Raw genomic sequence first — 12,267 nt, forward strand, 5'->3', positions numbered from 1 at the left:
GATTGGTAAAGGGCAGAGAGCTCCAGTCCGACTCAGACGCCAGCAAGGTGGAGGTGGAGTACTGGTTTGGGCTGGTATCATCAAAGATGAGCTTGTGGGGCCTTTTCTGGTTGAGGATGGAGTCAAGCTCAACTCCCAGTCCTACTGCCAGTTTCTGGAAGACACCTTCTTCAAGCAGTGGTACAGGAAGAAGTCTGCATCCTTCAAGAAAAACATGATTTTCATGCAGGACAATGCTCCATCACACGCGTCCAAGTACTCCACAGCGTGGCTGGCAAGAAAGGGTATAAAAGAAGAAAATCTAATGACATGGCCTCCTTGTTCACCTGATCTGAACCCCATTGAGAACCTGTGGTCCATCATCAAATGTGAGATTTACAAGGAGGGAAAACAGTACACCTCTCTGAACAGTGTCTGGGAGGCTGTGGTTGCTGCTGCACGCAATGTTGATGGTGAACAGATCAAAACACTGACAGAATCCATGGATGGCAGGCTTTTGAGTGTCCTTGCAAAGAAAGGTGGCTATATTGGTCACTGATTTGTTTTTGTTTTGTTTTTGAATGTCAGAAATGTATATTTGTGAATGTTGAGATGTTATATTGGTTTCACTGGTAAAAATAAATAATTGAAATGGGTATATATTTGTTTTTTGTTAAGTTGCCTAATAATTATGCACAGTAATAGTCACCTGCACACACAGATATCCCCCTAAAATAGCTAAAACTAAAAACAAACTAAAAACTACTTCCAAAAATATTCAGCTTTGATATTAATGAGTTTTTTGGGTTCATTGAGAACATGGTTGTTGTTCAATAATAAAATTAATCCTCAAAAATACAACTTGCCTAATAATTCTGCACTCCCTGTATACTCCGCATCTGGTGATTTGCATCTTAATAAACGACAAAGACGTGGCTTGCTTGGCTTTGTTCCCTAAAAGCAGTTTAACAGTCGAAAAATGCCTTCCCAAAAAGGCAAAGACGCACCACTGAGATTGGTTAAAAAAAAAAAAAGGGTTATTTTCTGCTTCTCAAACCTGTTCAAATGGAAAAAAAACAATAACTTAAAAAAAATCTGTGGTTGCATTAAAATAATAAATAAATAAACGCTGTCCATCTGGGCAGATCAAGGTGAGCGACAATATACCCGTCTTAGAGAAAGCTATGGCGCCCAGCTTACTTTCTGGGTGTGGGGGAAGAGAGTCGGATATTGAGGACATTTGCCGAGTGTGAAGCTGGCCGCGCACGTCCGATAGCGCTCGGCCAATCGCTCGTAGCTCATCTCACTTGAGAACAAAGGATCAGCCTTTTTGAAATCCAGTCTGCCTGACGTCCAATGACAGGGAGAGTCAGGACACGTTTGGCCAAATTCGGTGCGTTTGGCCGACAGTGTCATCTATTTTGTGTGGCCATCCTACCTTCCAAAATGTTTTGGATTTGTTTCCTGGATTTGAGGAGATCGGCTTCTCCTCTTCTTCCAGTTTAAACTTTAGTAGTTGTAATTTTAAGGGTTCACTTGGTAGCACCAAGTAATCAGTGTTTTTTTTGTTTTGTTTTTACTTTTACTAAATTTCTGCAAAATTAACCAACTGCTGTCAACAAGGGTCTATGTCATTATTTGACACACGAGACGGACTCTCCTACCCCCACATGTTGGCCTGTATTGGTCTCCCAGTTGCGTGTAGCAACACTTGGTAAAATTTAAACAAAAAAAGTGTTTTCATTTGATTCTATGAAATCTGTGAGGGAAAAGACATTTCTTTCTCCACTAACAGTATCAGTCACTTTATTTCACCACTCCCCAGGGTGGAGCAGTTCGTCCATCTTGCATCTGCAATGGTCACGAAACCCAAGTTCTTCAACTCTCTGAAGAGCCAATCTCTGCATCTCTAAGGTCCTGAATGCTCTCTGCCTCCTCTGGAATGTCCTGCATTCTCAGAAACTCTGCAAAGACAGGGCAGGAGATTATGGAAACTGAAGCATTTGTCCTTTGTTCAGGGCCTGCATACTGGATATGGCAATATACGGTACATTGTAGGATATACAAGAGCAATTCTATCAAATGATTCTTCAAGTCTAAGAAGAGTCCATGACAATAACAAATCATCCTAGGACCATTTTAATTTGTGTTTCTTACCTCGTGCGCTTGACGGAGACGTTGGCGGACCACCACCCTCTTCTTCAGAGGACTCGGTGTCTGCCGTCTCTGGCAGTCTTTCAAGCTCGGTCAGGTCACTCAAGTCATCTTTTAGGTCTGAATCATCTTGAAATGTGATAATGGGTAGTGGGCCATCTGCGATGGTGGAGCGTCGGTCGTTGTTTGACTGTGTGGGTATGAAGACAGAATCATGAGTTCAGAAGTTATTTGTGGACAAAACAGAAGGTTTAAGAAATAGAAATCAGGTTTACCTGAGGAGGTGTGAATGTTTGGTATAGGGCATCTCCAGCGGGCAGGCTACGTCTCCTGGGGTCACTTGGTCTGGAAACCCTGACAATCTCAATTCCACTATTGCTTCTTTCTCTATGCACCTGGGCAAGTTGTCGCTTTGCTTCTTCCAGCTCTCGTTCCAGTTTGGTCCTGGCCTGCTCAGTCTCCCTCAAACGAGTTTCCAAAGTCCCTGCTTCCTGAGCCCGCTCTTCACACTGCCTCCTGCTGCGCCGCAGCTCCTCCTGAAGTAGAGTGTGTTGCCGCTGAAGCAGGGTCAGCTCCGTCCCAGGTTTATCAATGCTCTTGGACAAGGGCTCGGCCACCGTCAGGTCCCTGGAATTAGCACGGGACAGACTTTCCTTCTTTTCACTGCCGTCTTGGATCTGGACACTCAAAAGGCTGTCCTGCTGGGTGACCACAACCTGCAGGAAAAGGACATAAAGCTATGAAAAAGTGCTCCACCTGCTGCTGGGGCAGCATAATGGACTCATTCTGATTTTTACATTTTTTATTTTTTTTAAAGTTTGCATGTGGATGAGGTTTTTCTTTTGCATATATACCTGTTAACCTCAGCACCAGTGAAACTCGGCTGAGCCCATATGACATATAGGTAACCCATATAGCACAGTATACACACTCACCTGTAGGCCATGCAATAAGTTGTACAAGCTGGAAATCCTCTGCAGAGCCTCCTACGGGATAAAACAGATTCACCAGTCACTGCAGTTTATTCTCAAGTCACTTCAAGAATTATCTATCCATCATCTTAATAACAACTGGTGGTAAGAGAAAAGATAGATTCAGAGCATACAGGAGGAGGTAAGGAGGTCCAGCACTGAGTATACAGGAGGAGGAGAAAAAGAAATGCAGCACTGAGTATATAGGAGGAAGGATGGAGGTCCAGCACTGTGTATACAGGAGGTGTGGGTAGAGGTCCAGCAATGAACATACAGAAGGAGGTAGAGGTCCAGCACTGAACATACAGGAGGAGGTAGAGGTCCAGCACTGAACATACAGGAGGAGGTAGAGGTCCAGCACTGAACATACAGGAGGAGGTAGAGGTCCAGCACTGAACATACAGGAGGAGGTAGAGGTCCAGCACTGAACATACAGGAGGAGGTAGAGGTCCAGCACTGAACATACAGGAGGAGGTAGAGGTCCAGCACTGAACATACAGGAGGAGGTAGAGGTCCAGCACTGAACATACAGGAGGAGGTAGAGGTCCAGCACTGAACATACAGGAGGAGATAAGGATTTTACGCCAAGTACAATATTGGGCTTTACCTCCTGTGGACTTTTATTTTGCAGCTGGTTCCCATTACGATCCTAAAGGGAAAGAGCAGACAGGACATTTAGTAAGTCATGTAATAGATCGACATATAGTTTACACACACGTATTGGGAACTAATAATCAAATGTGTATGACACATACACAGCAATTATCAGTAATATGTCCCCTCCGGTATTACAGCCATTAAGTGTCCAACTGAAACATGGGTGCACCATAGCAGTTCTTCTAAGTGTTAACATATAGGACAGTTTGGAGGAATTACCTTTTGATCTTCATCTTTGTTAGAATCTAGGGATCCATTTACACTGCTGGTTTCTGTATCTGCCGGATACATATAATGTAATTATACACCATAACCCTCATCACAAGAGCCATTCCAATGAAGTCCAGAATATCCTGCATATAATTCCTGGGGATCAGCGCCCTCTGGTGGATACTCACATGCAGTGTAACTAGTGGTTGAAGATACATGGTTGTGGTCCATTTTAAGTGACAGCTGCTCTGTTCCAATTGAAAATATCACATCCTTGAGCGCTTCCACTAGAAACAAAAAACTCAGTATCAGCTAGATTAGCACCGCCACCATCTTACGATTTCCAGCAGCTATGAGTTACTGCAGGAGACATGAGAGCCAAAGGGGCCCAGCACAAAAAAACCTGAACATGTCACAATCTAGCTATGTAATACATGCAATGTTAATCAACGTTATTTTAAAAAAATTAGCTGATGCAGTACCATATCTAGCCATCGGAGGCACCCTCATTCCAACACAGATTTGAACAATGGCCAATTAGGGGTAGACTCTTTGTGTAAATGTAGGCTTCTCACATAGCTCACCTTCTTTAATGGCTTCAGTGATGAGTTTCTCTCCTCGATAGCTGTCTGTTGACTCAGTCCTGAAGAGTTTCCGAGTATTACCACCCATGGGGACATCTTCTCCTGTCTGCAGCTGGAGCACTTTAGTGAAGAGGGTCACCTTTTCTTCAAGGATGTCTGCTACTTCTCTGTCCCTCTGCTGTATGACCTCTGCCAGAAAACACAGGTTTAATATTAAAATCGGCCAAATGTTTTGGTAGTCCTATCATCCCATTGTAAGTGCTCTGTATTTAGAATTCACTGAGAACGTGAAAACAGTTTTGACTCTTTGGTCTCTACTACTCCAGAGGGTCCACAAGGTCATTAGACACGTGAAGGGAGATGGAAGTTACACGTACCTTTCAGCTTTCTCAGTTTGGCCTCTACTTCGGTCTCAATCAATGGGAAATCCTCACGCTTGGGACATCTGAAAAGTAAGATAATATTAAGGTGACAAGAGAGCGACAGACAGAAACCTGTTCATTGGGATCATAGTATCAAGGAGGATCTCGTATGGCTCAACCAAATGGCAACCTGTACAGCAAGGTGGATAGAGGTGCTTTGAGAAGTCCATAAGATGGCCATACAAATTAGACTAACAATTGGCCAACCATAAAATGTATATTAGCTGGTTATCAGATATTCTTCACAGCCAAGAGTCTGGTAGCAGCTTATTCCTCCTCACCCCATTGAGAGTGCTAAGATGTGTATGGAGGGGGTTCCAGAAGAAAGACTGTTGGCCTACCAACCTAATAAATATGTGCGACCACCTATAGTTTGTCCTTGAACTTACACTTTCACCGATTGTGCAATGAGTTTCATCCATGTGTTCCGATCTTCTCGTGAAGCAGCATGAACCTCATACATCTCAGGAGGCTTGGCACTTATCAAGAACATTCCTTTCTCCTGGTTGGCAATGTCACGTACAATGAGGTTTTGTAAGGAAATAATGGGTGATCTGTCCTGGGACCCAGAAAAGACACAAGAACAGGAGTCAATGAAAATAATGGATTCACGTTTACCATACTTTTGTTTACAACATCCAGGTGATCCCTATACACTTAGCTATGTATCGCCAAATGTTTAATCTCTTACCATGGTTTGAAAGTAGAATTTTTGGTCCTTCTCTTGGAGTAGAACGAGGACATCAGTCATTAGCAGCATAATAACATCTGGAGGAAAAGACAGATCTCGATCATTCATCGAAAGCCCATCCAGAATACCCAGCACATTAGGAAGACAGTTACGGAGCTAATATAAACAACTATGCAGTCACAGTCCCAACACTGGTCAATTTTTGTCACCTTTGAAACGTCCGGCAACCGTCTTCCACAGCAAGGAACCTTCGTGAACCAACTTTCGTCTCAGGAGCTCTTCCTTGCTAAACCAGTAATTTCCTTGAACCAAGGCTGTGGATTTGCTGTCCACTTTCTGGTAGATCTCTTGCAGACGCAGATTTTTTTCGTTATTGTAGACCTCCAGGTCGATGGAAGAAAGAAGGTCTTTCACGAGCGTCAGGGAGGAAGCCAAGTCTTGATGCTCTTCCTCATCACCTGCAAAATGAATTGCTTTAAATGGGGGTTGCACATGGACCTCAACTTAATGGTAGAGGGCAAGTCCTGATTTAGTGCTTGGTCACTGGTTGGTGCCTTAAGTGGTTTAAAAGGGGAAAATATTCAGCGTTTCAATATCTACAAATTTGAGGGTGTCTCCCCGTTATCTGAGAGCCCAAGACAGAATCCTATATCACTCGATCTATAACTACACATACATGACTGTAAAATCTGTCGGATCAGCATCCATAAGTGTGCTCATGGCAGAAGGCCCCTGCATCGTACCTTACAGCCGAGGCTGGTCTGAAGGCTTATCACCCTCTCAGAACAATTTATTAAGCGTGTTGAAGATTTGAATATATCTATTTTGCTATGCATTTTGCATTTATATCATCGCTTAGTTTGGTCATAAACAGTGAAGACCACTGCGAGACATGAATGTGCTCAGAGCCGTTGTCCCTTCGCTTCGCCCACTCCTCTTGGCAGCTCAGTGAGTACATATGAGGCCTCTCTCTGCAGGGTATATGACTCACATCCATGTATGTCTCACCTTTAGAATTCTGCAGTATGCGATCGATGAGGACGGGGTACTTGGTGATTCTCTGGGTGACGAGAAGAATACACTCTGGTACTCCATGTCTCCGAAGCAGCTGGGAACGAGTCAGTTTCTGTATGGCAGGAGGGGGCAAATCAGATATATAGAACCATATTGACCCCCTTCCCCCCCAAATACTAAGAGTGCCTGTACACAGTGCAACAACCATGGAAACAATGGCAAGTAGTGGTGCAGCCAGGAACTTGGCAGTAATCTGCATGCGGATGTCATGGAGGGCCGCACAATGTATGAGCATCCTTACACCAAAGACGTCACTGCAAGGAAACTCACTCGTATCAGCTGCTGGAATTTCTTATCTCTGGAGAACAATTCCTTGTAGAGTTTCACAGCCTTGTGGTGCTGGCTGCAGAATTCCGTGTAAGCCTTCTTCATATGTTCTGCGTTGGTCCCTGAAAACTGCAGATCAAAGGGAGTAAAATTCACGTGTCTAAAAATGCCAAAGATGAGCACAAATTTCTCCTACATTTCCTATCACGTATTATCCTGTTAGAGCAGCGATTTGTGCTCCAGAGCTGTGGATTTGGAACTGGAATTGTAACTGCATTCTGCTATTTTGATATTATAAAGCAAAACCAGAAACCGGCGCGTGCGCACTGCATATATCTGTGCCTCTACCCACAGTGGGCACAACACTGTGCATGCCCGAGCCAGGCGGTTATGCATGAAGGGGCAACAGGGATATATGATGTCAACAAGACACAAGGTCGGAGTTTACTGAGGGGCGCAAGTAAGGCAAGGGAACTTGGGCACTTTCAGCAAACTCTACGCCCCCGGGCACTTGCAATGGCTTATTAGCATATCATAACAATGACTATACACAGGTAACATCTGTTCTATGCCTGTCACCGCCACTTCTGTGAGAAGGTCTGATAGACGTCCTTTTCTACCTCTTGCATGATGTTCTTTGTTTTGGTTTCACTTTGTCATCTCATTTCATTCTCCCAGGTGTCACCTATTTAGACTAATCCTCTTTCCTTTATATTCCCTCCCATACTGCCTCACTTTGCGATTTATACTACTTCCTGGATTGAAGTGTTCACTGCTGGAGACTTCTGTTCCTGCTTGTTCAGATAAGTCCTTTCATGTATTGTGTTTCCTTGCTGGCTTGATTCTAGGTGACCCTGACTCCCTCCGTATTAAGTGCAGGGAGCCGGTGGTCGTGTCCCCTCACTATTATAGGGTTTTCAGGTGTCACACAGTATTAGGTACGCGGGCATGCAATCGTCTTTTTCTGAGACCCTTGTATGTGCTTAGCAGTCAGGGTGAGCTCTTAGGGTTTTATAGGGGTCACCTTTATGCTCCTTAGTTTGGGATCAAGTCAGTCAGATGTTTATCCATAACTTCCAGCTATCTGCAACATCATCCGTGACAATGCCTTTGTGCCCCAAAGAAGTATGTGATTGGTTTAAAACCAGTTGGTGCCAGGCTCCCTTTAAACTAGAAATACCCACATGCATCCTTGATGATGACTCTTTCCAGTACTTTCAATGGAAGGAACAGTCAGGTTATGACCCCCAAGAATTGTAATACTGCCCCCAACACCCTGAGGCGTAATTGACATATCACACACAAGCATCTACGGTACCTGATTTATGAGGATGTCACCCAGCTTGTTGATGACGAAGTTCTTGTTGCTGTCAGACGCCAGCGAGTCCTTACGCCTCTCAAGGAGTTGAATGAGGAAGCGGATATGAATGTCACTCAGCTCATCCACACACGGAAACATCTTCTGCGCCAGCGCTGGATCCATCTGCAGGTCCTCCAGCATCCCTTTTCGGAACAAGTTGGTCATAATCTTCAATGTGCGGACATGGTGGACCTCGGTCTGGATAAGTTCTGAGAAGGAAAGCATCACAGATTTGAGATGATAAAAGCTTAATTTTGTGGAACAGCAAGAGTCCCAATCGTGGGTTGTGCCTGGCACTGCAGCATTCAGGTGAAGAGAGCTAAGCTGTAATTCCAGACACAACCTAAGTGTGGTGCTCTTCCCTTAAAAAAAAAACATTTGACCCTTATTTTTTTCTGGTCGCGGACAAGTCCCCAAGTTTGCCATCTCTTCCTCTCACCATATATAACATCCTGCCTTTTCATCACGTCCTTCTTGTGCTGCTGCAGATAATTATTGTCCACCGCTGTGCTCCACGAATCTGCCTCAAACTCTTTCTCATCTGTTGCAAAATCGCTCATCAGCTGACTGCAGATAAGATCGGCTCCTGAAGACGTCAAAAAGAAATATGAAAGGACTTGTATAACAGCCTCCATGGAAGGCGTACATAGTATCTGGTGAACCCCACGGCCAAAGATGCAGCCACCCCAAGCTTCACAAATGTATAACGGTGCCCTACAACCTATAGCTTTGCAGCTCTTGTGAAACAGTAAGAATATTAATACAATGCGTATAGTCATGGCAATGCGAATACAACTCTGCATTCTATACACTGCAGGCGCACCCAAAGGACCAGCAATAGAATCGTCAATCTGAAAGCCACATTGAATATGGTGGTACCGTTCACGCCTGTATCACCACCTGGCAGCTGCTACTACGTGAGGCCGATCCTTTAGGCAGCAATTAAACTAGTAGCTCAGCGGTGGTAATATGAAGAGCAGAATACAGACCTCCTTCATCAATCAGAGACTCCACAGACAGCGTTCTGTTCCTCATGTTCAGGGAGTCTGTGGACTGCGACAGTATCCTGCGTATTCCCAGGGGGCTCTCATCGTTCAGATTCCTGCAGAGAACAACATTTAGATTTACACGCCTCCACATTATAGTCCTAACCTCAGAAAGTTCTACCCTAAGAAAACCCTAGTCTCACCCTGCAATGTTGGTCGTGGAGACACTTTTGGATAGAGATAAAGATGGCCGCCCCCGGCGTGAGCCTAGCAGGGAGTGTCGGAGGCTGTCAGATGGGTAGATGGCAGAGTTGGGTCTCTCCCTTAATGTAGTGGCTGGAAGACAAAGAAGGACAACATTAGACAATGCATTTCCCACTTATTTTTGACATGCAGTACCACTCACCACCACAAGGCGGCAGTAATGTATCACTGGTTTAATCTGACTAAGAACTTTTTCCCAGGAAATCCACAGAATAGACGACGATCCTGTGCGGTCACATGACACAGGTGTGATCAGTCTGCCATGTTATATGATGCCTGCTCCCAATGAAGGCCTTCCTGATTTTACTATTTAACCCCCTAGTTTCCACAGATGTCGTGACGACAGGCCACCTCATTGTGATGATGTGCAGTTCTCCCTTTTATGATGGTATATAACTCGTCGCACCGGTTTTTCCACTTACATTTATTCCTTAAGGACACGTTCTGTAGAGCCGAACTGTTCTTCAGGAAAGCCAATTTCTGTTGCTGTAAAAAAAAAAAAAAAACATACATAAAAGTTTTTATTGTATATCCCTCTCCCCCGGGCATCGGCCTCCTGTTCCCTCTGGCCCAGTAAATAAGCCACGTTTACCTTCTGCTTCACCTTCGTGCAGCTGGGGAGGGCGTCCTTACAGCGGTTGTGTATCGTAACGCTGCACGCTGGGGACAAAGAGGAGGAGATTGGTTAATCGTCAGGTTACTGAATCAATCCAATATGGCTGCCCATGTGCAGGTGACGTTTTAGGGTGCGGTCACCATGCAGGGCTTACAAATGCACCAGTATAAAACCCTTTCCTTCCTGTTAATGTAGGCAGTGGACACAGGCCTGAAAACAACAGCCCCCATGACAACACTTCCTGTCATTCGCTCTGGTGGTTGCCATAGGGATCTTAGTGGACCACATCAATGCTCGCTTGGTAACTACCACATTGACAAGGATAGGGGTTGGGGTTTTTACGTTAATTCCTTTTGATTCCCCCCCCCCCTCCAAAATAACATAACCGCCAAATAAACATAATAAACCAAATACATGTCCTGACCCCATCATGGAAGGGTTAACGAGGACTCTTGTTTTAGGACAGAAGCTTCCTCTTTGGTATAAATAGACAGAGGAAGCCCCTCCTTAGAAGTGTCCAGGCCGGCGCATCGCGCTCAGGGTACGGTGCGGAGGGACGGTGAACATGGCGTCGGCGGAGATCAGACAGAAGGTGGTAGCACGTAGGTGTGAGGTCGAGGCCACAGTCGCCTCACACGTCAGTGGAGATCACTGAGGCATTCTGGGCACAGGAGATGGTGACCTCATGGAGACACCAGGCACAATTAGTATCGGATAATTTAATTTCCTGATTTCTGATCCATGAGTGATGGGACGAGACAATTAACTCTTTAATGGGGGGTTTGCGTTGGGAGATGGCATTGGTTAGAGGGCTTCTGCCAAGGTACGGTGCCCCGAGGGAGATGATGTATGCCGAAACTGCAGAGCTGGTAATGAGATGAGCGAGGGCAGACAGACAACTCATCTCCTGTAACTTCTCACAAAAGGTCCATTGTGTGGAGGCTGGAACTCCAGGACACGTCCATCCCAGCCACCAAATCACAAGTTCTCAGCTGAGGCCTCCAGAGTCTGTGATGAGAAGACCGCCAAACCATGCACCAGGACAGAGAGGATCACCGGGACCAGCGCTTGGACTGCTCAGCCATTGTGTACGGGCGACTAAAGCCCAAGCTGTGGGCCTCACCCCTCAGTAAGGGGAACATCGGGCCCGAAGGCAAAATGGCTGCCGTTACTTTACATGAAAATATATAGGACCATTTATGTGAACGTTCACCTTTCTCAGGTGCACACCCTGCGACCACGTCCTCTCCCAAACCTCCGTCATAGGAACGCTAACACGTGTCACAGGGTGCAGACGGGAAATGAGATGTTCTGTAGGTGCACATTTATTGTAAGCAAGTATATGGGGGGATTAGATACAGAGGTCAGCAGACTGTATCACACAGGATAGGATTAGATACAGAGGTCAGCAGACCGTATCACACAGGATAGGATTAGATACACTGCTCAGCAGACAGTATCACACAGGATAGGATTAGATACACTGCTCAGCAGACAGTATCACACAGGATAGGATTAGATACAGAGCTCAGCAGACAGTATCACACAGGATAGGATTAGATACACAGCTCATCAGACAGTATCACACAGGAGAGTATTAGATACACAGCTCAGCAGACAGTATCACACAGGAGAGGATTAGATACACAGCTCAGCAGACAGTATCACACAGGATAGGATTAGATACACAGCTCAGCAGACAGTATCACACAGGATAGGATTAGATACACAGCTCAGCAGACAGTATCACACAGGATAGGATTAGATACACAGCTCAGCAGACAGTATCACACAGGATAGGATTGGATACACAGCTCAGCAGACAGTATCACACAGGATAGGATTAGATACAGAGCTCAGCAGACAGTATCACACAGGATAGGATTAGATACACAGCTCAGCACACTGTATCACACAGGATAGGATTAGATACACAGCTCAGCAGACTGTATCACACAGGATAGGATTAGATACAGAGCTCAGCAGTTAGTATCACACAGGATAGGATTAGATACACAGCTCGGCAGACAGT

General features: G+C 45.2%; 1 protein-coding gene across 6 annotated transcripts in view; it reads right to left on the reverse strand.

Moving 5' to 3' along the window:
* Positions 1–1,320: 1,320 nt before the first annotated feature.
* Positions 1,321–12,267, reverse strand: part of ARHGEF2 (Rho/Rac guanine nucleotide exchange factor 2) — an 87,485-nt gene continuing 76,538 nt past the window's right edge. For all 6 annotated transcript variants that reach the window (XM_040411559.1, XM_040411561.1, XM_040411562.1 and 3 more), the window contains 20 exons: positions 10,212–10,279; positions 10,042–10,105; positions 9,559–9,691; positions 9,359–9,471; positions 8,809–8,955; positions 8,328–8,578; positions 7,013–7,138; positions 6,677–6,794; positions 5,878–6,126; positions 5,669–5,745; positions 5,367–5,536; positions 4,933–5,000; positions 4,556–4,744; positions 4,160–4,258; positions 3,981–4,039; positions 3,712–3,753; positions 3,069–3,119; positions 2,409–2,849; positions 2,137–2,323; positions 1,321–1,943 (listed from right to left, as the gene is read on the reverse strand). In XM_040411559.1, coding sequence (XP_040267493.1) covers positions 1,858–1,943; positions 2,137–2,323; positions 2,409–2,849; positions 3,069–3,119; positions 3,712–3,753; positions 3,981–4,039; positions 4,160–4,258; positions 4,556–4,744; positions 4,933–5,000; positions 5,367–5,536; positions 5,669–5,745; positions 5,878–6,126; positions 6,677–6,794; positions 7,013–7,138; positions 8,328–8,578; positions 8,809–8,955; positions 9,359–9,471; positions 9,559–9,691; positions 10,042–10,105; positions 10,212–10,279 — 2,738 coding nt within the window. In that variant the 3' untranslated portion in view covers positions 1,321–1,857. The remainder of the gene's footprint in view (positions 1,944–2,136; positions 2,324–2,408; positions 2,850–3,068; positions 3,120–3,711; positions 3,754–3,980; positions 4,040–4,159; positions 4,259–4,555; positions 4,745–4,932; positions 5,001–5,366; positions 5,537–5,668; positions 5,746–5,877; positions 6,127–6,676; positions 6,795–7,012; positions 7,139–8,327; positions 8,579–8,808; positions 8,956–9,358; positions 9,472–9,558; positions 9,692–10,041; positions 10,106–10,211; positions 10,280–12,267) is intronic.

This window comes from Bufo bufo, chromosome 11, assembly GCF_905171765.1.
Source record: "Bufo bufo chromosome 11, aBufBuf1.1, whole genome shotgun sequence".
NCBI classification, from domain to species: Eukaryota; Metazoa; Chordata; class Amphibia; order Anura; family Bufonidae; genus Bufo; species Bufo bufo.